General features: G+C 44.8%; 1 protein-coding gene across 1 annotated transcript in view; it reads right to left on the bottom strand.

Moving 5' to 3' along the window:
- Window positions 1-25,729, bottom strand: part of ARHGEF10 (Rho guanine nucleotide exchange factor 10) — a 176,930-nt gene extending 151,201 nt beyond the window's left edge. Inside the window, exons 1-2 of the mRNA XM_074947778.1 lie at window positions 25,515-25,729; window positions 1,189-1,272 (exon numbers count right to left, since the gene is read on the bottom strand). Of these exons, the coding sequence (XP_074803879.1) occupies window positions 1,189-1,225 (37 nt within the window). The 5' untranslated portion in view covers window positions 1,226-1,272; window positions 25,515-25,729. The remainder of the gene's footprint in view (window positions 1-1,188; window positions 1,273-25,514) is intronic.
- Between the last annotated feature and the right edge of the window lie 1,542 nt (window positions 25,730-27,271).

Genomic DNA, 27,271 nt, shown 5'->3' with positions numbered 1-27,271 from the left:
GCCTACCGGGAGAAAGCTATTTCTTTTTCCTTCCTCCTCTCTCACTCTTTTCAGCTTCGAGGGCAAACATTCCATATAGCAGAAGTCACTGTCTTTTTATAGCTTTGACCGAAGGCAGAATGATCCCACTGGACGTGGTAATCCACCCAGGAGTGTATGAGACAGCCTAGGTTTACAGCACCTTTTCTAGCCCTCTCCCCACGCAGGGTGAACAGAGGGGATCCTAAACAGGACTGCTCAGTCGCGATAGTAGCTGCCGAACTGCACCCCTGTCTCAGTCCAGGTGCCAGATGACCATCTAACTACCACCGCCTGTGTGCAGATTCATGGCTATGGACTACCAAATTCACTAATCCTGTCCCTGTCACCACAGGGCTTGGAAGATTGGAGAGATGTTATTTCCCATGGTAAAAGCTTGTGCATGATTTTGTTTAACATGGGGAAGCTGGTGCACCTACAGCGACCACACAGTCACGACAAGTTGGAGGTCTGGGGCCCAGTGGCAGAGAAAGTCCAAGATGACTGTGGATCTCCACTTGCTGCAGCCTTCATCCGCTTTCACAGCTGTGGAGATCCCCCTTCCGCCTGATCCATCATTGAGGACTTGGGGGATTGGACTGTGCTTTGTCTGGGACCTCCCCTCAGATCTGTTTGCCTTGGAGATCCTCCCAGGAACATGAAGCTCCCAACAACTCAGCTCTGAGGATCACTGGAACACACAAGCCCCTTCACCACAACAAAGTGAGAGTCCTCAAAGAGGATATTTCTGAGTATAATAATAATTGTGTATCAGTCTAATCAACTTTTAACACCTCATATTGGAGACAGTAACTGGCAGAGCTCAGAAATCAGATCAACAGATGAGGAAATTCATAGCAATGGAGAGACTGTTAAAAATGAAACTTCATTCTTGATCCCGTGCTCACAGAAATCATTGGAAAGAATCTGACATAATGCGCCAGCAATTAGGCCTTAAATATACATAACCCCTGAAGAATGGCTTAGGAATAATGGTTAAAGAACACACACAAAATGTGTTTATGAGGATAATGCCAACATGTACAACAAAACCACCGGGGGGGGGGGGGGGGGGAGATCAAATTGACTAAAGATTTTGGGAGTGATTAGTGGGGAGGGGATATATCTGTCACACTGTGAGTAACTAAAAAGCTGGAATATTCCAGTTACCTTCAGGTGGTGGGGGAGGGAAATCCTCTGCCTCCATACTGCTGTGTCCACTAATTTTCTGTTCCTTTAACAGAACGAATACCTCTGCAAGAAAGCACATTTTTTGAAGGTAAGCATTGTTTCCAGATTTAGCAAGTCTGCTTTTTGATTTAGCAGAGTCTCATACTTTAGCCATCGAATACCATCGTTAATTTCTTCGGACAAGAGAGGGAAAGCAAAAGGCCCTGGAGCCTGATTTTCTTGTGCTCAGCATTCACAATTGTGGTCAGATTTTCTGATGAGCTCAGCTCTCATTTGGGCACCTAAACGAGAGCCAGATTTTCAAAAGTGCCCAGTACCGCTAGCTCCCACTGTAACACTGAAGTTCATTTGATAAACTGAGCATGTTTTAGCGCCTACTTGCTTTGAAAATCTGCCACCAAACTATGGGTGCTGAGCCCTTTTGTAAAATCCTTTCTCCCATCACACACAGGGTCAGGAGTGCTAAAATAATCATAAAGGCATGACAATTCATTTTCCACTTGGCAGTTAACATCCAAAAATCACCAGTCCCAACACCATGGAGTTAACTTGCTTGTTAGCAAACACCACATTGATGTATCTGTTTCCTTGCAACAAATAACTAACTTATGTTGACCTTGCAGTAATAATTTGCAGTGCCAGATAAGGCTGCCTTTGTTCACCTTGAGAAGTAACAACCATTGCATTTTACCACTTTGACAGTCTTTCCCTAGTTTTTGTTCAAGTTGTTGACTTTTAAAGAAGTCCAGAAAAAAATGGTTCTGTTTAACAAGTTCTAACAAAAAACCCCTTTTAAACTCAGCTTTTCTGGAAAGTGTGAAAAAATTGATTAAGCCCCACCTCTACCTCTATTTACCTTTAGGAAAGGAATGGAACAAGAAGGGTGTCTGGGTATCCCACTTCCAGCCTGAGCTTCTAAAGGCAACCTGATCACCCTCATCTCTTGTGCAATACAACTACTATGCACTCCAGTGGGCCTAATGTTCTCAATGACTTAAGTGTAACAAGATTCTCTGGATCATCTTCACATTTTGACCCAGAGTGCACCATGGAAGAGAAAAATCCCAGAATACGAGAGAGCCTTTTCTCTCTTCCCAAAACATTATCAATTATTATTGTTTGTATTATAGCAACGCTTAGATGGCCCAACTGGGCTTCATTGTCCTAGACGCTATGGTAAGAGACAGATCTGCCCTAGAGAGCTTCCAGTCTAAACAGTCAAACGGGAAGAGGGTAAACAGAGGCAGACAGGGGTGAAGTGACTTTCCCAAGATTACACAACAAGTCAGTGGCAGAGTCAGGATGGGAACCCAGGTTTCCTGAGTCCCAGTCTCAAGAGGCCCATTTCTGGTTCATTCAAGAAAGCAGTGAGTGGAAAGGATTTCACAGGGTTTGGGCCTAGATCATCCCACAATGCAAGGAGTGGGAAAGACTTCAGAGTCTATAAAAGTATGGAAAGTCAAAGGGCTTGTCTACATGGTGTGGTAGCGCACTGTACAGGGCTGTGATTTATACATGCACTAACATGTTGTGCATTACTTGGTATGTGTAGATCTAGCTGGTACGTACAAAATGTTCCTGAGTGTACTTGCCATACTGTTATAGATTTAGGAGGGAAGCTGCTGGCAGTCCCAAAGTATTCAGATAACTCAGATAAGCATTCCCATTTCTACATGAAAGAAACACTCTTCTCAGTTGCTTTGCGTTCTACCCATCATTACTAATTCTCAATCAAGTCATAGATATTTATTAAGTCATTTGGTGCTTAAGGCTGAAGAGGTTTGACATCCATACACAACATCTATCCATTAAGAAGGAATTGTGTTTTCCCTTAAAATATAAAGGAAACATTTCCCCACCCTGTCTCTCCTCAAACCTCTCTCACACCCATATATTTCCGTGGAAAAGAAAGGCATGCTTATTAAACTTTCAAATGGTGTCATCAGGAATGCATTTTTTCCCCACCAAAATTACCATGTGAAATAAAGGAAGAGAGTTATGGTTACTTGATACGGTTATTTTTCCATTTCTTTTTAGCTTGAGTAGTAACTGGAACTCACATTTCCAAAGATGAAACACATAATAACTAGTTACATCCTGAAGGTAAACCCTGTATCTCTGGATATTTTTTGTCAAATATGCTAAAAATGCTAACTAGAAGGCCTCCAACAGATTACTGTATGTTCTTTTCCATATATAGTACACATACAGCTTAATTCCAGTGGCTACAATAGTTTAAATGATTTGCGTCCTTACAGCCAAATATTAGTAAAAATGTAAAAAACTAAGCTGAGGAACTTTTTAATACCACTGCCATTTTGATACTTCTCATTAGAATTTATAGTGGTCTCTGTTTATCTAAGGAACAAGGTGGGTGAGGTAATATTACCTCACATGCCTTCTCTCTCTAATATCCTGGGACCAACACAGCTAAAACAACACTCTACTTAACTAAGATACTTACATAGTCCCCTTTGCCTTGATACCTGAGTACCTTGCAATCTTTAATCCCTCACAACACCTCTTTGAGGTAGGAAGTGCCCCATTGTACAGAGATGCAGAGAAACTCAGTGACTTGCCCCAAATCACACAGGAAGTCTGTGGCAGAGCAGGGACTTGGATCCACGTCTCCCACCACTCCTAGGCTAGTACACTACCCACTGGACCCTGCAGTTATCAATAGAAGATGCAGCTGCTCATGGAAGAATGTCTTATGACCCCGATAGATGTATCCTTACAATAATTTGACTTTCCTTCCACACATTAAAAATTTTGTTTTATGTTTTTGTGCAATTTGGATTTTGGATGCAGAGCCTGATGTTCCATCCATAGTCATACAAGAGAGATTGTATTTTGGGTTCAAATGACTCCCTCAGCAAAACAAACAATTCCCTCCCCACCTACCTAAGGCCAAACCATCTATAGTCATGGAACACCCCTTAAGGACCCACAGGTGGCAAAATCAAAAGCCATACTCTACATAAAAAAAAAACAAAACAAAAAAATGGCTAAGGACAGCAAGCCTTTTTTGCTGTGTTGTCTGGACATCCCAGGACAATGATTGCTCATTGAGGGAGTTCTCTGTCAACATAAGCAGAACCATCTGACAGGAAAGTGGAGCCAGAAAGCTACCAAGATGGTTTAAAGCAGCAGTTCTCAAACTGTGGGTCAGGACCCAAAGTGGGTCCCGACCCCGTTTTAATGGGGTCACAAGGGCTGGCATTAGACTTGCTCAGGCCCAGGGCCAAAAGTGAAGCCCAAGCCCCCCACCCTGGGCAACAAAGCTCGGACTTCGGCTTCAGCCATGGGCAGTGGGGGTGAAGCCCATAGGCTTCGGCTTTGGCTCCCCCATGCCCCCAGGGCAGCAGAGCTCAGGCTCAACCCTCCGGGGGTTGTGTAGTAATTTTTATGGTCCGAAGTGGGTCATGGTGCAATGACGTTTGAGAACTGTTGGTTTAAAGCAATAGGATGCTGGAATGATCTCCAAGGATAGCCTCCTATCACAAGGCAACAAGGTGGGAATTCCAACCCCAATTCAATCTAAAGCACTAGGCTTTGACCATGAAAGACACCCGGTGTGGCCTAAATTTCAGAGGTGCTGAGCACTTGCCCTTCATGCCTTAAGGTTTTATAAAGGCTAACTAACCTCTTTGTGAAAAGGTCCGATTTCCTGGTATTGAAAAGACTAAAACCCTGATAGCAGTAAGTGCTACTTGGCAGGGTAACAAAAACCCAACCATTTCAAGTCTTGCCCAAAGGACACTGAAAGAAAGTCACCATTGCTTTCTGTGGACCAATTCCCTCGTAACTATGTCAAGATTATCACTGGTGAGTCCTCACGCTATCCAGTAGTACAGCTTAATGAACGTGTTTAATCTTACTGCTTGAGAAAGCTCTCAAATTTTGGCATAACCTTGGCAGTGAGCTCCTACTGGGGTGCGGGATCTGGGGCTTGCCCCGCTCTGGCACTCCGGCGCTCCAGCCAGGGAGCAGGGTTGGGGGCCGCACCACTTAGCTCCCGGAAGCAGCGGCATGGCCCCCCTCCAGCTCCTACGCACTCCAATGGCGCCCTCAGGCGCTCCAATGGGAACTGCAGGGGCAGCGTCTGCGGATGGGGCAGCGTGCAGAGCCGCCTCACCGCGCCTCTGCATAGGAGCTGAAGAAGGGACATGCCGATGCTTCCAGAAGCCGACTGAGGTAAGCACCGCTCGGAGCCTGCACCCCTGAGCCTCCCCACGCCCCAACCTCCTGCCCCAGCCCTGATCCCTCTCCCACCCTCCAAACCCCTTGATCCCAGCCCAGAGCACTGCCTACATCCCAAACTCCTCATCCCCAGCCCCACCCCAGAACCCGCATCCCCCAGCTGGAGCCTTCACCCCCCCCCCCGTACCCCAGCCTGGAGCCCCCTCCCACACCCTGAACTCCTCGTTTCTGGCCCCACCCCAGAGCCTGCACCCCAAGCCCTATTTTTTGAGCATTCATGGTCCATCATATAATTTCTATTCCCAGATGTGGGCCTCAGCCCAAAAAGATTGCCCACCCATGGTTTAAATGTACCACCATTTTTCAGCTGGGAGTACGGTGTTTCTGTGCCCTGTGTGGGTTTCCAGCACAGGAAAATCCCTCCATATTGATTCTAGGCAAATAGATCATGTGAGCACTTCATAAAAAAATCTCATCCAAAAACTTACTTGTGCAACAGAAGGAAGGCCACAGAAACAGGAGCTGTACAAGTGTCTCCAAAACTGTAAGGGGCAATCAGACACTCAACTACAGGACTGTCTCCTGCACAGGCCATTACACATCAAACTGCCAAGTTTTCCATCTCCACCAAAAGGGCCATTTCTACAAACTTGATAACGGCACAGACCATATTTTACACGGCAGCCCTTTAAAACACAGAGTAAAATCACAGTTGCAGTCATAGCAAGATTCTTTATTGGTAAGGGTGCAACAGGTATGAGCAGTAAGCATACCCTAATTCATGAAAAGAGGGAAGCAGATTTTCCAAGCAAGCCTGCCCCTTGGGGAGAGAGAGAGTGCTGTGCACGTGAGCTGTAGAATGACTGCTGTGAGACAGCCGGTAAGGCTAGAAGAAAGGTTGTAGGGAGTGGGGCTGGGAAGGGAAGAATCTGCCCACACCAAGTATGTGAATGTCAAAAACACCATTGTGCCTACTCCAGCTATTGAACATGGTCTGGTTAATGACTAATTGTGAGCCTTGTTCACCCAACTATAGAACTCCCTCTGAGAGATAAATCTTGCTGTATAGAGTTTGGGGTTTGTTTGGTTTTGTTTCATTGTATTTTTTAATATCTCTAAAGTTGAAATTTCTGCAGAGAGAAAATAAATATTTCAAGCACAGTTTGTTCTCTATGTAAGGCCATAATTAGGAACCATGGATCCTGTGTATTAAAGCAAGATTCATGTTACAAAGACAGTGTCTATGAATGCATCCGATGAAGTGAGCTGTAGCTCACAAAAGCTTATGCTCAAATAAATTTGTTAGTCTCTAAGGTGCCACAGGTACTCCTTTTCTTTTTGCGAATACAGACTAACACGGCTGCTACTCTGAAACCTGTCTATGAAGGGTGACTTAAGCAGGCATGCAGACTGGGGCAGCTTTTTTCAACAGTGAGAGCCCTATAGCGAGAGTATATGAAGAATGAATCACAAAATTTTCATTCTTAATTATTTTATTGATATTTGGATTGAATAACAAATATCTAACATATTAAAGGAAATACCAAGGGCTACAAAATAAAAACATTAATAAATTCAGGAATAGAACAAAATCCTTGTAAGAGAAGTTTCCCAAATCACCATAGGTGGAATGAATTAAAATAAGGAAAACATTTCCTTAGCAATATATGCATACAATAAGTATGAGACCTAATGTTTCAGTATCCAAGGTCCTACCCTGATCCCATTAAAATCAAAGGAACTATTGCTATTCACTCCAATGGCAGCGAGTAAACATTTTTCAGGAGATATTTTATACATAATTCAACTACCAGAAAACCCCTTCGAACCTTATTTTGCCACTTTTATACAAACACTGAGTAGCACCGTGCTTTAGGATAGATTATGGCATGGCAACGAGCCCTAAGCAATGAGCAATGCAGATTTTTTTCTGTTCAAGGGGTGGACTGAGAAACATACCGAGGCTCAGATTCATACTTTGTTTCTTGGCTCCCCCCTTGCTCCAGTGGAAGATATTATCTGCAGCGGCCCTGTGCCTGTTACAGATTATCTTCCCTAGTACTTCAGCTCATGTGATGGCTCATATGTTGGGGAAAAAGGAGAGGATCGAAGGCTCTGCCCACTCCCTGCTCACCTGTGTAGGAGAGACTGGAGCAATTCCATGGTCACTGTTATCTCTCACACACTGCTACCCATGAGAGGGGTAGGAAGTGCTGTGGATTATGGAGTATTTATATCTCCTTACTGCCTTGTGTTGGCAGAAAAGATGGGCCAAAGCCTGGCCTTTTGTGAATGGCCTCATTGATTTCAGTGGGACTATTGATAAGAAATAAATAATAAGCTCTTATGTAGCGCTTTTCATCCCTCGATGCTGAGAGAGGTCACTTTCATTATCCCCAATTTACATAGGGGAAAGCGGAGGCACAGAGTGAAGAAGTGACTTGCCCAAGGTCACACAAACAGGCCGGAGGCAAAGCCTGGACTAGAACTCTGAGGACCAGTGTGGTGTTCTATCCACTAGGCCATGCTGTCTCTCAGAAATAAGGCACTACTCACCATCAACAGCAGCTGCAGAATTTGAACCCTAAATAAGTAGAATTCACGTTCCAGGAAAAAAAAAAAAAAAACTAATCAAGTCATCCAGGTTACCATCGTCCCCCACCCCTATTTCATTCTCTACTTTCTACCCGAGGAGAGAGGATGGTCCAAAGGTTAAGGCACTGACCTAGGACTTGACAGAATTGGGTGTCATGAGGATAACTCTATTAAAGATTGTGAGCTGATGGTGACCATATTAGTATTTAAAATAGCACAGATATCTATTTATCTGCCTAACCGAAACAAAGAGAAAAAAAGACTCTTGGCACCCTGGAAGGTAAAAAAAGAGCAAAATTAGATCAGAAGCTCTTGTATGCAGGAACCATGGTTTTTTCCCCCCTCTGCTTCTACAGAACTTAGTGCAATAAGGAACATGGGACTTCTAGGTGTTACCTCAATACAAATAGTAAATAATAATACAAGAAATCTTCTCTTTTATCTAGTTATTCTCAGTTTGGCTGGAAACTGAAAGAGAAGTCTGAAGACTTAACTCATGAGGAAGAGTCAATAACTTTATATGTCTCTTTCAAATGAAAATAACTATTTGGAAAAATATAGATTATTTTCCAAATGTATTCAATGTTTTTCATCCTCCAAATGCTCTTGCTCTCAATACTTTGACGTCAAAGTACCAAAGTAACTAAATTGTTCTTGTAAGGATTTTCATTCTTAATTAGGTCAGAAAAATGCTTCACACCACACAAAACATTCCAATCACAATGTGGATCTATGCACTATTTGACTGCATACATATTAAAAAAAGACATGATAAGTCAAAACTTATTTTTATTAGTATAAAAACCACATCAGAACCAAAATTAACACTAGTTTTTTCTGTTCTTTCACAAGTGACTTGTGATTGCTGTGAGAGAAAGAAAAAGTTCTGTTTTGAGAACAATTCTACTTCCCCAGCAAATCACCCAGTGACTCCAGAATTAACCTAGGCTTCCAGAATAAAACAAAATGAAAAAAAAAGCGTATGGATGCAATACATGAAATTTACTTATTTTTTTAAAACAAAAGGAAAATAAGTAAGGGCTTGCTCCAACTTCCCATTCAAGTCAATGTGAGTCACTGACTTTTATAAAGCAAGGATGAATTATCTTCTAATATATGTACGGAGGTTTCACTTGACTATTTCTGATGAGAGAGAACGATACACTGAATTCACCAAAGGCCTAATTCTACTCCCATTGATTTTAGCAGATCAGGATCCAACTGAGGCAGTTAATGTAAATATTTACAGTTCTTTTGGATCTGATCGCCTTTGGAAAAACGAATTGTCTTGTTTCCTGTCAGGAAAAGTAATGTTGACTACATCTGAAAAATTACATAGTTCAATATTTTCAGCAGCCTCATTTAAAGAAAAACAAAAAACAACAACACAGGTCACTAAGAACATAATAAATAAAATCTCTCATTCTCCATAGCTCTAACAAAGAATTTGAAGTAAACAGGGAAGTGCTTTTGCAACTTAGTCCTACAAACAGGATTGGAATGTGGAATCCAGAAAACTATCAATAATTGCATTCACTCAATTATCTGTAATATTGAAATGTTATCCAAACAAATCAGAAATATTGTAGCAATGCAGACATTGTTTTTCTATTGTAACTAAAGCAAGGAAGAACACAAAAAGGAAATACTAGCATACAGTATATTGCATCTTCAAAAAGCTTTACAAATATTATTTTAAAATATTGGGACTTCTGCTCCTAACCCCGATACCAACAATCTTCACTTCTTAATTTACATGCAGATGGACCCAGTGGTGCGCTGGAGCCAGTTCGCGTGAACCAGCTGTTAAATTTAGAAGCAGTTTTAGAACCGGTTGTTAGGGCTCCCTGAGCTCCCAGCCCGGGGGGGTGCTCCCCCAGCCCCTCCCCCACCTTCCCCCCTCTTGCAGAGCCTCAGCATGCCGCGCCGCCAGTGCCAGCGCTCTGGACCACTCCTGGGCAGCTCTGCAGCACCTGCCACTTTGAGCAGCATGGTAAGGGGGTGGGGCTGCGAGCTCCAGCGGGCCACACGGCATCCATACATGCTGCTCAGGGCAGCATGGTAAGGGGGCTGCGCCAGGGCTGGGAGGAGGGGTTGGATAAGAAGCAGGGTGCGGTTGGATGGGGAGGAGGTTGGGGGCGGGGGGAAGAGGCGGTCAGGGGAGGGGAATGCGGGGGTGGGTTGGGTAGGCAGTTGCCGCCCCAGAAAGTCCCAGCCAGGCTGGGGCGTGGCTAGGGCAGTCCCCCAGGCCAAGGGGGCCCCTACTCACAGCGCTAGAGAGGTGCATGGTGTAGGGCTTAGTGTTATAGAAGGGGGCTGTTGGAGATAGGGCTGGCTCTAGGCACCAGCAAAACAAGCAGGTGCTTGGGGTGGCACATTTCTAGGGGTGGCATTCCAGGGCCAGCCATGACGCCCCTAGAAATGTGCCCCCGAAACCCCAGCTCACCTCCGCTCCGCCTGCTCCCCTGAGCGTGCCGCCGCCACTCCGCTTCTCCTCACTCCCTCCCAGGCTTGCTGCATGCCAAACACCTGTTTGGCGCGGCAAGCCTGGGAGAGAGGGCGAAGAAGCAGAGAGACAGCGCGCACGGGGGAGGCGGCGGCACACAGGTGAGCTGGGGCAGGGAGCAGTTCCTCTACCCCCCCATTAGTTCCTGCACTCCCCACCCACTCTTGCTCACCTCCGCTCCACCTGCTGCCCTGAATGAGCTGCCTCCCCCTTGCCTGAGAGGGAGCGGGAGAAGCGGAGCAGCGGCATGTTCAGGGAAGCAGGCGGAACGGAGGTGAGCTAGGGCAGGAGGTTGCAGGGGGGAAGCTGTAGGAAGCAATGGGTGGGGGGAGAAAATGCGGCATGCCGGGGGAGGAGGCGGGGCAGGGCACAAAAAAAAGCGGGGGCAGCCAAAATTTTTTTTGCGTGGGGCAGCAAAAATCCTAGAGCTGGCCCTCATTGGAGAATGGGCTCAGTGCTAGAGGGGGGTGCATGGAGCAGTACCGTTTGGGGGGCGCGGGGCTATGGAAGGGCTGCGGGGCCCCACGTCCTGTCTCAGGGCAGGGGCCACGCTGCAGCTGGTACCTACACTGAGCCGCCATCCGGGCGACCACTCTGGGGCCCTGCGCGCTGAGGCTGATCCGATGCTAGCCGAGCTCCATGCTGCTTCCTGCCCGGCCCAGGAAGCGCGACCGGCTGCGCTGGGCAGGGAGATCAGGCACCATGTGACTGGGAGCCACGTAGGGCTGGGGAGCCAGGCCCCTGGCAGCAGCAGCAGCAGCCTCCTCTGCCCCAGGAGCCGGGCAGCACCAGCTGGTGCCATGGCTGGGGGCTCCTTGGGCATGCTGGGGTGAGCCCCGCCCCAGTCTCTCCCGCTCCTGCGCTGTGGGGCTGTCCAGCCTCCACCGCTCGGGAGCACTCACATCCCGCGGTGGGGAGTCGGGCCGACGGCTGCCTGCGGGAAGCCGCCGCCCCACATGCCGGGAGCGACCCCACTGAAGGAATGGCTGCAGGACTCCTGCTCCACCAGCAGGCACCTGGGATGGAGAACAGGCCTGGGGAGGGCAAGGGGGCAGGACAGAGGCACATCCCTTAAATCAGAACTTTTTATAGGTAACCGGTTGTTAAGATTCTGGCAGCTCATCACTGGATGGACCCAATGATTGGGTAGAGTCTTTTCCATATCTGACATCTATTATTCGATTCTTAAAAGTACAGTCACCAATGCCAATAGGATTTTATTTCAACCACAGGTTGTTTGACCAACTGGTTTGCATCAAGAACAATTATATAAAATAGTAAATGCAAAAAATTTGCTTTCCTGTAATATTAAGGTTGAGAAATTGAGCACCCAAAAAAAGTAGGTAAACTACAAAGTTGAAAGCTCACAATTAAGTCTGGCCTATGAGAGAGAGAGAGAGAGAGAGAGAGAGACACACACACACATCCATGTTATACCTTGGGCTAGGTCAACAGCTTGTTTCATTCCTTTATGCCTTATTTCCTTATCTGTAAAATGAGATGATAATGTTTATCCTCCCTTGTAACGCATTTTGAGATCTACGGATGCATTATCCACGTTTAATTAGATAAGTGAAGGATGAAAGAAAATATGGTAACATCAGAGAATGTTTATAGTCTATTTTCTTAACTAGAAAATCTCAGCTTAACTTTTTTATTCTTTGAACAGTCTTTCAAATCTTGAACTTGGAACCAAATAGCACACATTCAGAGTTTAGTTCCAAGTAACAAGTACTGTACAATACAGTAAGTCACTGAAGCAGATTTTCCAAAAATAGGACTCCTATTCACTACCACTTCAACAGAACAAATTTCTTTTGGTCTGGTTAACTATTTGCCCACGCACATGACATTCAGCTTAACTTTTCATGATTGAGCAGCTAATGTGTAGGACATGAATCAACATTATGCAGTTATGCATTGCTTCCCACACTTTTGCTGATTCATGCAATTAAGAAAAAAAAATGAATCCATGTTCTTATTTGGGACTGAGAAAGTCAGCAAAAACATTTTGCATTTCCCCGGTTAGCATCATTCATGTTCTTTAATAAAAAATAAAATAAAATAAATAAAAATACTAGTCTTGCTTACTCAACCTGAAGTTCAAAAATACCATTCACTAAGTCTTTTACTTCTAATCATGTCAAGATTCCTTCTTATAAGAAAATGTATAATTGGTTTAATTTTGGATAGAAATTAAGGGCAAAATTCTCCTCTCAGAGATACACAACAGATCTTGACTCCAGGATTCTGCTCTTCCTCAGGACAGGAGCTTCCTACCAATATCCCTGGAGATAGAACAGAATATTAGAGTCCTGATCCATTATATAGACCTGAGAAGGGAATTTTGCCCTAAACTGACTAATGCATCTCCCTTCCTCATCATGTATGAAGAACATAATTACCACAATATGTCTGTACATTATATTAGTGATTCTCAAGCTGTGATCTGTGAACCATTGGTGGTTTTCCAGACATTTGCTGGTGGTCCACGAAAAGATGGCTTTCCTCCATTTTACACCCTCTAAATTACATTAACATACAGATAGGATGCAGTAAGCACTTTCTCGATATTAATTTTCTGTGAAAGCAATTGAAGTTACAACAGGGATGTTCTGTGAATAGGAATGGGAGAAGAAGACATCCATATGACAATCTCTGTGTCTATATGAGGTCCACACTAAGAAAAATTTGAGAAACCCTATACTACATCCATAACTTTGATCTTATTAAAATGTGCTGTATATCTAGCACAAACCTTATTAATTGACAAGCATCAAGAAAACAAATATACCTGGGGGTTTGGTAACAAAATAGGGATTACTTACTATAACTGGAAGTTCTTTGAGATGTGTGGTCCCTATCTGTATTCACACATGGGTCCGTGCGCCCCATGCACTTGAGTCCAGATATTGTTCAAAGCAGTGTCTGTTGACTAATACATGTGCAATAGCTTCCTTTGTGCTCTCAACTGTGGGTATAAGAGGCAATGTGGGTCAACGTTTCTCCTGTTGCTCTTCCTACTGCAATCCAACAGGATCCAAAGCAGAGGGAAAGAAGGGCGCGTAGCGGAATGCGGATATGGACCACACATCTCAAAAAACATCTAGTTACAGTAAGGAGCCTCCATTTCTTCTTCGAGTGACGGTGCTTATGTATATTCCACATGTGGGTGGCTGGCAAGCAGTGTTCAGACTAGAGATGGGTGCGAGGAACCCAGTAGCAGAAATGCCTGTAGTACTGCCGTTCCTAAGGTTGCCTCTGCCACTGTAGCTTGAGTTAGAGCATAGTGTGTCGCAAACATGTGGACAGAGCTCCAAGTTGCTGCTCTACAAATGTCCTGCAGTGGAACGTCCTAAAAGGATGTCATGAAGGCCATTTGTGTGTGTGTGTAGTAAGCTGTAAAAATCCCCAAGGAGGAGGAATTTTTGCTATTTTGTAGCATTCTAAGATGCATCCCAAAACCCACTAAGAAATCTCTGTGAGGATATGGCTTGCCCATGCACTCTTTCTGCTACAGCAACAAGGAGTCTCAGATTTTTTTTTAATGGGTTTGGCTCTTTGCAGGTAGAATGCACCTGACATCAACGGAATGAAGTTTCTTGTCTTCAGAAGAAGCATGGGGTTTCGGCAAAAACAGAGGCAAGTGTATTGGCTGATTAATGTGGAACTCAAACAATCCTGAGGAGGAATTTGGGATGTAACCTAGGGGAGACATTCTCTTTGTGGAATTGTGTAAAAATGTCTGTCATCATGGCTCCTAGCTCATTGACCCTTCTGGCGAAAGCGATGGCCACTAAGAACTAGGGATGTAAATAACATAACATTTAAACTATTAAAATTTTACTGGTTAAACATTAGGCTCCACTGTCTCCCTAGGCGCCTGGGATCCCGCTGCCAGCCCCGCGCAGAGCCCGGGGCTGGCAGCCAAGACCTCAGGGGTGGGGGGGCAGCCAGGACCTGTGGCTTATTGGTTAATCGGTTAACATATTACATCCCTACTAAGAACGCCCACCTTTTAGACGAGTGGGTCATAGCACATGTTGCCATAGGTTCTAAGGGTAGACATGCGAGTGTTGACAGAACAAGGTTAAACCTACACCTCAAAGGGACCTTAATGATGGGGGGAAATGTCCTGATCAAGCCCTTCATAAATTGTACAGTAGCCAGGAGTATTAAAGACAAAACACCCTTCCAACAGAGGGAGGAAGGCACAAATCGCTGCTAGGTGCGCCCCAGTGAAGGGCCAGACCAGAGGTCTTTAAGGAGACGAGATAGTCTAGGATAACTGGAATGCCCACAGAATCAAGCAAATGTTGACGACAATGTGTCAAGGCTGAAAAGCAGTGTCATTTAGCCCAGTAACATGCTCTGGTAGAATCTTTTCTACTTTGGTTAAGGATTTCCTAGGCAGGGGCAGAGCATACGCATTCTATTTCTAATAAGAATGGCCATACTGGGTCAGACCAAAGGTACTGAATACCCCTTGCCCTCATGATTATTGACCCCCTCAAAGAATTCTAGCAGATGGGTGGGGCATAATTTCCCTTTACAACAACCATGTTGACGCTTCCCCTAACAAATTATGTTCATGTGTGTCTGACAGTTTTGTTCTTGACTATAGTTTCAACCAGTCTGCCCAATACAGTAATTGCCGGGATCACCTCAGGAGCTCTTTTTAGAAATTAGCATCACATTAGCTATCCTCCAGTCATTTGGTACAGAAGCTCATTTAAATGATAGGTTACAGACTAGTGAAATTGCAAAACTACATTTGAGAACTCTTGGGTGAATACCATCTGGTTCTGGTGACTTATTACTGTTTAATTTATCAATTTGTTCCAAAATCTCCTCTAATGACACCTTGTGATGCTCTGTACCTCGGGGGAACACCCAGCACCCCCATATTCATCCTTGTAAAATGATTGTGTGGTATTCAATGCAAAGTTTGTCAAGTCAGGTGTCTTCAGAAGGCTCATGATGTACTAAGCATTGTTATTACCGTAATGTTATAGGTTGTAATTTCTTGTATATAGTTATGAGTCTGAAAATGTGTCCTCATGGCTTTAAACAAGCCCAGGAAAAAACTCTCCAAGAGCAGAGGGGCAGTTCACACCTCATCAGGGCATGTATGGGACAAACCCAGCCCAGCCTCATAAGAACAAAGGACACTGGCCTAGGCATCAACAAAGGATCTGTTGGACTCTCAAGTGAGTCACCCAACTTCCTTTGGTCAGTTTGGGACTAAGATGCAGTAATGCTCACCTGACTCAGAAAGGGGGGGTGGGGGCAAAGCCAGGAGGGAAGAAAGAACATGATAAAAGGGAGAGATGTTTACCATGCTCTTCCTCTCTCTTCCACCTCCATCTACAGACATCACCACCAAGCAACTGAAGCGCTGATCAAAGGGGAGAGCCTGGCTGAACAGCAACCAGCCAGCCTGTGGTGAGAAGTATCTAAGTTTGTAAGGGCACTAGAAGTGTAAATATCAGCTTAGAATGCATTTTGCTTTTGTTTCATTTGACCAAATCTGACTTTTATGCTTTGATTTATAATCACTTAAAATCTATCTTTCATAGTTAATATGTTTGGTTTGAAACGTGTCAGACTCCCCTTGGGATAACATGCCTGACACATATCAAATTTCTTTGTTAAACTGACAAACTCATAAAAGCGTGCAGCATCCAGCGGGCATAACGGGACACTACAAGACAGAGGTTCCTAAGGTTGTGTCTGGGACCGGAGGCACTGGCTAGTGTCATTCGCTTGCAAGTAGCTGGGAGCACCTTACATACTAGAGGCTGTGCGTGAACAGCCCAGGAGTGGGGGTTCTCACAGCAGAGCAGGGTAAGGCTGGCTCCCAGAGTCAAGGATTGGAGTGACCTAGCAGATCACTGGTCCAGATAACACAAAGGGAACATCACACAGCTGGATGTCCATCCAAAACCCAGGCTGGGAGTTGCTTGATTTTCCTATCCTGGGTTAGGGGATCCTGAAATGGGCAGATCCTGATAGGTGGGTTTGCGGACATCGTTAGGAGTTCCGTGAACCAGAATTGTCTGGACCAGTAGGTTGCTAGGAGAAGGATGGGAGCTCTGTCACAACAGATCTTCTGTACAACTTGTTGTAATAGGGGGATGGAGGGAAAGGTATCTGAGGTCATCCATTCAGGAAAGCATCGTATTGAAAACTGCAGTCTTGGGCTCCCCTAGAGCAACACGTGGGAAGGTTTCTGATCATCTGGGATGCAAAGAGATCCCATAGCAGAGTTCCCCATTGTGCAAATACATTGGTTAGAGCTGTGGTCTGCAGGGAAGGTTCTGCAAAACTTGTCTGCCAGTGAGTTGTGAACACCCAGAAGGTACACAGCCTGTATCATAATGTGGCATCTGATACACAAATTCCAAAGTCTGACTGCTTCCAGGCAGAGGGGACAAGATCTCGTTCCTCTGTTTGTTTGTTTATATAGACCACTGTAGTTATACTGTGACATCTGTACATGGAGTGAGCATATGAGGGGAAGGAAGGCCTTGCACACAAGGTGGACCTCTTTCAGTTCCAGTAAGTTTATGTGTAGCCTGGCCTCTCTTGGGGTCCAGGTACCCTGAGCAATGTGGTAGTCCATATGAGCACCCCATGCTATAAGGGAGGTATCTATCAGAATGGTGGCCCTTGATATGAAGGGCTGAAGGGAGTCCCCTCCATGACTTTGTTTGAGTTGGACCACCAACCATGGAAGGTGAGAACTCTTTTGGGAACAATATCAGAGGGGTAGTCATGTTCATCACCTCTTCATCAACTATTAGAAGTGGACCACATCCACCCTGATTGAATTGGTCCTGTCAACACTGGTTCTCCACTTGTAAGGTAACTCCCTTCTCTTCATGTGTCAGTATATTTATGCCTGTATCTGTAATTTTCACTCCATGCATCTGAAGTGGGTTTTGTACCCACAAAAGCTTATGCCCAAATAAATGTTAGTTTTTAAGATGCCACCGGACTCCATCACTGTTCCCAAAAACAACGAGGAGTCAATACGATCTCTATTTGGTTGATATGTTGAGTGGAGGCAAGCTTGAAGACACTGCAAGTGGAGTCACATAGGGGCATGTGGCCTAATAGAGAAAGACATCAGCACACTGTAGTTTGCGATTTGCGGGTGGCACAAGAGATCAGGTTGCTCATTATGTAAAACCTGTCTTCAGGGAGAAATGCTCTCACAGAGACTGAGTTCAGCTGTGCTCCTATAAAAATTATGGGTGACAAAGCAGACTTTTCTTCTTTTATGCAAATGCCTAAGGTAACAAGAAGGAGCTGAAGAGATCAAGCTGCTGACATATTGATTGGCCTACTGTTAGGATATAGATATTCAGGCCTGCCTGTAAAGGCCTATACTTTAAGAATTTAGGTATATGTTTACCATTTAGCTAGTAATAGAGGTATACAAGAAAGAATCTGTGTCATATCTTGGCTGCTACCACAGTGAAAAATTTTGTTAAAACTCTGGGTGCCATGGCAAGCCCAAGGGAGCATGCAAAACTAGTAGTGCGTCTGTCCAAGTATGAAGCCCTGTGAGATGGGTGAATATTTATGTGGAAATATGAATTCGTGATGTCAAGAGCCATGAACCATATTGCCTCCTGAAGGGAGGGGACTATAGATGCCACCATAATTGTCCTGAATTTCAGCTTTTGAATAAAGATGTTGAGTTGCATAGGTCAGGATGGGTCTCCACCCTCAGTGTTTTTTGGAATTAGGAAATACAAGGAGTAGATCCTTCTCCCTTGGTACTGAGGCGGGATGCATTCTATCACATCTGGCTTTAAAAGGATTCAATTTCCTGTTGAACAATTGACGAGAGTGGTACCCTAAGGGAGGATAGGGAAGGTGGTTTGTGAGGAAGGAAGGAAAAACCCCTATGGAGTAGCCCTGATGGATAATCTCCAGGATCCAACTGTCTTTGGTGATCTTGTTCCAGCTGGGTGAAGAAAGTAAGACAGCCTCCAAAGATGACAGGAAAGAAAGTAGGTGGCAACAATGGTGGCACATGGGTTTCAATCAGTATGTCAAAAGTGGCCCTTGGCCTGTAGTTGGGAATAAGCAGAAGCTGTGGCAGTAGAGGGAGCCAAGAAACAGGACCTCTGAATCCTCGGTCATTTATATGGAGGCTCAAGTGGACGCTGGCTAGGGTGACCAGGATGTTCCGATTTTATAGTGACAGTCCCAATATTCAGGGCTTTGTCTTATATAGGTGCCTATTATTTCTTCACCCTCATCCCGATTTTTCACACTTGGTATCTGGTCACCCTAACACTGGTAATATGGACAGTGTGAAGCGAGGTGGTTGTAGTCTAAAGGACTCTCTGGTGTTTCCTTCTGGGGACTAGAGCATAAATCCCCTGAGATCACAGAGTGGTCGAGTCCTTCAGAGAATGAAAGGATTCATCTGTCTTTTCATTAAGAAGGTTGAACTCAAAGGGAATGTGTTGGATGGTGTTTTGGACCTCTCTAGGAAAGCCCGACAACCGGAGCCATGAGTCCCTTCACTTCTGGATGCTGTATCTGCAGCATCTATGGCAGCCTGGAGAGCCACCTAAGCTACTAAGCTCCCCTCATCCAGAAAAGACTGGAATTGGACTTGGTCTTCCACGTGAAGTTTGTCTCTAAAGGCCACGATCCTAACGTAGGTGCTGAAATCACATGAGCTCTTTCCATAGCTGCCGGTACCACCAGCGAGTTAGGAGCAGGATGGGAAAACGAGAAGTCAGCTTCTTTGGCAGGAACAAAACAACGTCTTTTTGCTGTACGGGCACAAGATGCTGGTTTGTGCCAAACCACTCTGGCTGGTTCTAATGTGGCCTTATGAATTGGAAGGGGCCACGCCAGTCAGTCCCTGTGGTTGCAAAATGTCCAAGAGCCGGTGTTGAAGGTTCTGGACCTCTTTTAATGGATGTGTAGATCATTAGCAACCCTTTGGAACAGCTCCTGATACTGATGCTGGTCTTCCAGTGAAGAACACAATGAAGGAGTGATGGTATCATCCAAAGATTATGAGAAAGCCCCTACTGGAACCGTTACTACTGGCAGAACTGGTTCTGGCTCTTCTTCCTCGTACACCTATGGAACTGGCTTGTGAGAAGGGAAAGAGCAGTATGACTCCTGAGAGGGGTCTGCGTGCCTGCCATATGAGCTCCAAAGGCCCCGATAAGGCCAGGAGGTAGGGTCCATTGGTCATGGTGATCCTAAGGGAATCAGTACCTGCTGTTCATGTCGGGGGGTCATATCTGGAGAGATGGTAAGTACAGCCTTTGAACTGTCTGTCAGGGTTCCTGTGCCTTTGCAGAGATACTGGTGCAACTATCTCTTCTGACTCCTCAGATTCCAAAGGATGGTTCCATCGGTAGCAGTGGTACTGTTGGTACCAGGGTGCTCCTGCCCGATGAGTGGAGATGGAACTGTTCCTGAGAAACCAGTAACGATGCCTCCTCCAGACTAAGGAAGTCCCTCAGGAGGGAAGGGCCTGAAAGGAGTGGAGATTGCAAGTAGGGGAGGAATATATCCCCCGGTGTTACAAAGGTCTCCATACAGCCCCAAGTCCAGGGAGTTCCAGCAGAGATGCCTGAAGGATGCAGCTTGTTTGTCACAGCCAAACAGTTTTTGAATAAATGAGGTGGCACCGATGAGGAGTCCAGATCTGTATTCATAGATGGGACTGGCAAACGTCTGTCTTTCTGCTTTGGTACTGCAGTCACCACCAGAATTAGAGATCCTTTTTTTAACATGCCTTGCTCTCCAACCTGGGGCTCTTCAGCAGAGCTGGTTCTATGGGTACAATATGTGACAGCTCAGGGAGGAAACATTTCTTCTGGACAGTCCTCTGTGGGGATCTGTCCCTGCACCCATTAGAATACCCCTTACTCTCATGGGGAGCCTTGTAGTAGGAGTCCTTGGGCTTCGGTGGTAAAGGCTCCACTCCAAGGCTCGTGCTTGGAGGGGCATGGCTGGTCAGTTGAGGCCAATGTACGGGGGGACAAGGTCTCCTGGCCCACGTCGGAGTGGGGGCTCATAGCAACTTTTTTTAGTTAGCGCTCTTGAGCCTCTCTAGTTCTGGGTGGAAAGAATAGACAGATACTGCACTTTTCAGAGATATGTGCCTCACTCTGTTAGTATAGGCACCATTGATGCTCATCAGTGACGGAGAAGGAGCAAGGGAGGAGACCATTCTTGCATCTTGGGACTCTGGGCATAGTTCCAGGGCGGGGAGGATTTTCCGATGGCAGGGAAGGGGAAAGGGAACCATCCTATACTAATTAACTAACTACAACTACTAAGCTAAGATATAAAACTATTTACAAAAATTTTACTTTACAAATTATGCATGGAGTGAAGGACAATTCCTACTCAGGCCACGAAGCAGTAAAAAGGAACTGGAGAGGTGTTGATCTGCACTGCCTCTTGTGCCCTCAGTCAGGAGCATGAAGGAAACGACTGCACATGTGTGGGTCAAAGGACACTGCTTTGAAGAATTTCCAGACTTGGGTGCATAACATGCATATGGAATACATACAGGGACCATCACTTGATGAACTTAAAATTCTGTGAGCCCATGTGTACATTTTTCAGTAATCTGACTATACATCTACAACACAGCCTTAAAAACACCCATTCTCTATGTATGCTCTTTAAAAAAATGCGTGGAACACTCATTAGTACCGCTACCATTGGGTTGCAGGGTTACTGACTAACTTGAAAATGGTAAAAATTCAGAGTAAGAGACATTTACATTTTCATTCATAGTTGTTAATTTAACAGTGTCCATCTTCCATATGAAGCAGTCACACGGGACAATTGCTCCAGGGCACAACAAAACAGGAGCTAGACTTGAGAAAAGGCACATGTGGCCAGACAAGACTAAGGTGCACTTTCAAAAGTGTTCTTAATTAACAAGTGCATTAGAAGGGTTCTGGAGTCGCTTATGCAATTTTAACCTGGAACTGCCACTGGAAACTATTTATTTTAAAATAAATCTGAGATTGTCTAAAGCAAAATAGAAACGGTGTGTGAGAAACAGAACGAAAAATCTCTTCCTCCAAGTGTAGCGATGAAGTAAGGCATGAATTCCACAAAACCAATTACTTCAGCACATACAGTGCCCTCAGTTTTGTAGGAATGAAAAATATTTGAATAATCCAGTTGATTGTAGCTCTGAATAAGAGACTTCTTTTAAAAACAGAAAGATCTCATCAAAATACCTTCATATCGAGATTATGTAATTTGGCTTACGCACTTCAGAACACAGTGTTAATGAAAAGTGATCTCTATAAAAATCAGATTAGAGGCAGATAATTTTTCTACAAACACTAGAAAAGTTCTGTCTACTTCATTATAGAAAGACACTAGCCTTTCTATAGCTAAGGTTGTAAGCAATTTTCTGTTATAAGATTGTTTAACATAAGTACATACTATTAAGCTCCAGTGAGCATTATCATGCTTTATTTAGTTTTTTAAATATTTACAAGCCATATAGGGGCTCCAACAGGACCAAAATTCACAACAGGAGCATGTGTGGTGTTTATATTACACACCATTCATACTTGATGATGCACAGGTAAATACCATCAATGTCTGAAGATCAATAACTAAAGTGTCCTGGGAGGGAAAAATTCAAAACAAGCATTTACAACAGAAGGAAATTTCCAGAGGAAAAAACCTGTTAAAATGGATTTAAGGATGAAATACACATCAATAAATGTAAGGGGGGAAGACCCAACGTTTTAAAAGAACATTACAGTTTTAAAAATCTAATCTTAGAAAGTCAGGAAACTGAAAACTAAGGTTAGACATAAATATAAAAGCTTGGAAGTATGGCAATACAGAGTTAAAATAGCCAAAACAACTGTAACTCTGTCCCTATATCCTCATCACAGTGTGGGCCATCCTTATAACATAGACACGGGTCTAGGATAAGTATTTAAACTATTGGGCCTGCTCTTTAGCTAGTGTTAATTGACATAGGGTCATTGAAGTGAGAGAGACTACACTGATTTACACCAACTAAGAATTTGGCCTCTTTTCTATTTTTAAAAATGAACAACAATGAAAATGTAATATAATGGATTTATGTCAGCTCCTCTAGGTCACAGGGTGTCTAGTCAGCTTCCAGGAGAGTTACTTTGGGGTATTTGCAAAAAGAACAGGAGTACTTGTGGCACCTTAGAGACTAACAAATGTATTGGAGCATAAGCTTTCACGGGCTACAGCCCACTTCACTGGATGCACAGAATGGAACATATAATAAGAAGATACATGTATACACATACAGATAAGTTGGAAGTTGCCATACAAACTGTGACAGGCTAATTAATTAAGATGAGCTATCATCAGCGGGAGAAAAAAAAAACTTTTGTAGTGATCATCAAGATGGCCCATTTAGACAGTTGACAAGAAGGCGTGAGGATACTTAACTTAAGGAAATGGATTCAATATGTGTAATGACCCAGCCACTCCCAGTCTCTATTCAAACCCAGGTTAATGGTATCTAGTTTGTATATTAATTCAAGCTCAGCAGTTTCTCATAGGAATCTGTTTTTGAAGCTTTTCTGTTGCAAAATTGCCACCCTTAAATCTTTTACTGAGTGGCCAGAGAGGTTGAAGTGTTCTCCTACCGGTTTTTGAATGTTATGATTCCTGATGTCAGATTCGTGTCCATTTATTCTTTTGCGTAGAGACTGTCCAGTTTGGCCAATGTACATGGCAGAGGGGCATTGCTGGCACATGATGGCATATATCACATTGGTAGATGTGCAGGTGAATGAGCCCCTGAAGTAGAGTGGGAGGGGTCTGGGTACCTACCCGGTTATTGGGTGGTAGAATCGCAGACCAATCTCAAGAAAGTAAGTATATTGCTTGTGGAGAGGTGGTGAATGAGGTAGCCTGGTCTTTGCAGCTTAGAGTAGAATTGTGGATAGCAGAGCATTGGATACCCGTAACTTATGTTGGTTTTAATGGAAGTTGAGGTCATGTAGCACCTTGCAGGATCAAGCTCTAAATTATTTTATAAGACAAGACTAAAACAAAGCATTTTTTAAAAAACTACCTTCCTTTCCATAGCTGGGCTGCTCATTCCATTTGCTAGTTTTCCCCTCTCCTCCCTTACATCTTGAGGAAATCCCAAGATTTCAGTATAATACAAATGCAGGCTATAACTGTGCTCAGATTTTACTTTAAACCTTGGAGTCAGTCCACTGAAATAACTTTTGAATGAAGGCTATTTGCTTTTGCTTTAAGAGTCAATGATTCAATTATACTAGGGATTGCTTTACACATTTTTGAGTTGTGAAACAATTAGCAAGATTACGGGTAGAACATTTAAATAGAATACCTCTAGTTCTACCAAGGAACTGTAGAAGGAACCAAGGTACCATTTAAGATATCAAAGGTAACTTGGAATTCAATTACAGACTTGGTTTTCTCTGTAAGCAAATATCTGTGGATATTCTTTTTCATGTGTACACGCACAATATATAGCATATTTTTTAAAAAATATGCTATATATTGTGCGTGTACACATGAAAAAGAATATCCACAGATATTTGCTTACAGAGAAAACCGTGTGTTGTACTGCTGTGCTAACCTCTACTTTAAAAATGTTAAACTCCTGTTCGTACAACCTTCACAAATATCAAATGTCAAGTTGGTGTCTAAAGAACTACTGTCCTTGACCAGCTACACATGTAAACAGTTCATGGGCTACTGAGCCTGGGGGTGGAATGGGATAAGATGCATTAAACTGAACAATGCCCGAAGTCATATAATCAAAGCTAAGATCAAACAGATCACCCAAGTGAAAAGAATGAAGGGGCTGATACAGAGGAGAAAGCAGCTGAATGAGCACAACTCTCCTAGAAGTGGCTGACTACAATGGCACCTCTCAGGATCAGGCAGGAAATACATATACTATGCATCCAAAAACGGAAAATGCAGGACTTTTGTCTTTAGTAAACCCTGATAAACCATGCTTTCTGCAGTAAAACCAGAGAGGCTTCTGGGAAAATATCCCATTTCTTTACAAGAATAAGTTGTTTATAGTTATGACATTTTCCTATTCCATTAATAAAACTGATTTATGCCAGAAGAGGAAAAATCATTTTTAGTAGAACAGTGAAATTAAGAAGCATCAAATTTAAAACAGGTAAAAGGAAATACGTTATGGGGGACTCCGCGCATCTACCTGTCTGCCAATCATCCTACAGCTCACAAATACTTCCTCTCTGGGAAAGTTTATTAAAAGAAGAAAAAAAAAACATCTTCAACCTGATTTCAAAAGGGCTGGGTTTTTCATTTCTACAGAAAAAGGTGATCGTTCTTCTCTAAAGACTTAACTTAGGAGGTTATCCCCAGCACTCCAGTGTCAGAGAAGCACTATTTATTTACATATTCAAAAAATAAAAAACAGATGATTTGCTAGGAATTAAATATACAAAATACCCTGCACTCAGACAAAGCAGGACTTATGTTTTTTTCTTTTTTAAACAGAACCGATGAGAGCAGAAGAACACTAACGTGCAATGTGTTTGTAGTTTGGTGTTCTTCGTGTGCGTGCCCATCCTGAAGGCAACTCTGCCCCCCAGTTATTTTAGAATCCACAAGAGGCGACACACACAGACCCACAATCCATGATTTAAGACACACTCACTTGTCCACGAAGCAATGCAAGGGCAAGGCTTCCATTACAACAAGCTTTAAAAACTTTTCCACACAAGGGGAGAGAGCATGTGTGTAGTTGAGGGGGGGGCGGGGGGGGCAGGACCTCAGACATCCATCTTCAAGGGGATGCCATCCTGCCTGCAAAATACGTTAGTTTCCCTCCTCAGACACGTCACTAAACTTTCTCCCTGCCCCCCTCCCCCAAATCTGACACCCACCCCCGCCCCAGCGTACAGAGCTGCCTCCCCTGAGCTGCCCACCCACGCGAAGAGAGCCGGTCCCGGGCAGCACTCACCATCCGACACGCACCGAGAGCTGCGGCTTATTCTGAAAGCCGCCCGTTTCCTTGCGCCTTTGGAGCCCCCGCAGCCCCCTCCCCACCGCGGCGGCGGCTGCGCGACCAATGGTCTCGCTCGCCCCTTTTTAAAACATATCAAATGTCTTACAGCGCAGCACCACCCAGCCCGCCGCGCAACCCTGGCACTAGCCTCCCCACGATTGGAGGGGCGGGGAGCCCTTCCGCCGGCCGGTTGGCTCCTTCTCCTGCCAGTCTCTGATCCGCCGCTGGAAGGGGCGGGGACGGCTGCAGGCCGGCCTCTCTCTCCCCCTCCGCCGGCGCTACAGACACCCCATTCCTGCCGGGGCACGTGACCCGCCTGGGTGCCCCGCGGCGCACAGCTGGGCAGGGAGGCAGCTGTCAACGTCTGCGGCCCGCCCGCTGCCGAGCTTCGGGGCGCCTTCCGCCCAGGCGGCCGGCTTCTCCGGGGCGTTTCGTCCCCGCGGAGCCTGGAGCTGAGCAGGGCGACAGCGTCAGCCGCGGACCTGCAAAGCCTCAATCGTTCGGCAAGAGACACCGCGGTTGTTAACGATGCTGTTGTGGAAATCGAGGCACCGCCCACCCACCGACCCACGCAAGAAAGGTGATGTCTGGCTGGGAAGTTATTGAAATCAGAGCCAGAGACGGTATCCTGGGTGGTTTGTGTTCTTTAGAAACAGGGCACAGCGATGCACTGGTCACCTTCCTCAGCAGCTTCAAGGATTTTAGTAGCAGTTCGACATTTAGGCCAGAATCTGAACTTTTGACCAGCTGTTTTCAAGGGCGGCTCTTTCAGTCAGCTTCTAGCGGGAGGGATTCAGGCAAAGGCAGCTGCTCTAGTCGCCCAGAGGATGTGACACACATATTCCAGCAGTCACCTCCACAGCCTCAGCAGAATATCAGAGAAGGCACCCCACCGCATTTCACGGAACAGACCAACAGCAGTGTCTGCAGTAAATTAGCACATTTTCTAACCATGGGGAATTATGGGTGTGAGAAGCTTCCCCCAGGGTGCCACCTGGAACTGGGGTACCACTGAGCTCTCTGACCCACCAGCCTGGGATCCCTCTCACACTCTGCTGCTGTGATAAGTTGCAAAGCCCTCCCAGCTTGCACTTTCACCAGCATTCACACAGGTAGGGACACACCCAGCTGCAGTTACATGCAGGATCTTTAACTGCCAGCCTCAGACCCCAGAGCAGTACTGTCCTGCCCTGGTCAGTATATGGGTTTAATACCCAGTCTGCCTCTCCCTCAATGTGAAGAGGACCATGCGCACTTGTGGTAATCAAGTTGAGATTTTTCCCCAGACCCCTTAGTCAAGCGCATGCTGGTTTGGATTAAAACATAAGATACATTTATTAATTACAAAAAGATAGATTTTAAGTGATTATAAGTGATAGCAAACAGATCAAAGCAGATTTCCTAGTAAATAAACAAAACTGCAAACTGAGCTTAACATACTAGATAAGTAGGATATGAATTAGCAAATTCCCACCCTGAGTGATAAAGAGGCTGACAGATTCTTAAGGCACAAGCTGCCTTGGCTTTGCAGCTTGGGTTTCCCAGGTTTTCATACACAGGCTAGAAATCCCTTCAGCCTGGGACCATCACTTCCTCCAATTCAATCTTTTTTTCTCAGGTGTTTCCAGGTGTGTCGTTGTAGGAAGAGTGAGGTACCATTATGATGTCTTTTATATCTTCTTCTCACTTGCTGGCAAGCTCTTTTGCTGTGA

The sequence above is a fragment of the Natator depressus genome, chromosome 3, assembly GCF_965152275.1.
Source record: "Natator depressus isolate rNatDep1 chromosome 3, rNatDep2.hap1, whole genome shotgun sequence".
Classification (NCBI taxonomy): domain Eukaryota; kingdom Metazoa; phylum Chordata; order Testudines; family Cheloniidae; genus Natator; species Natator depressus.
The sequence above is the reverse complement of the archived record's forward strand: the minus strand, read 5'-3'. Positions and strand labels throughout refer to the sequence as shown.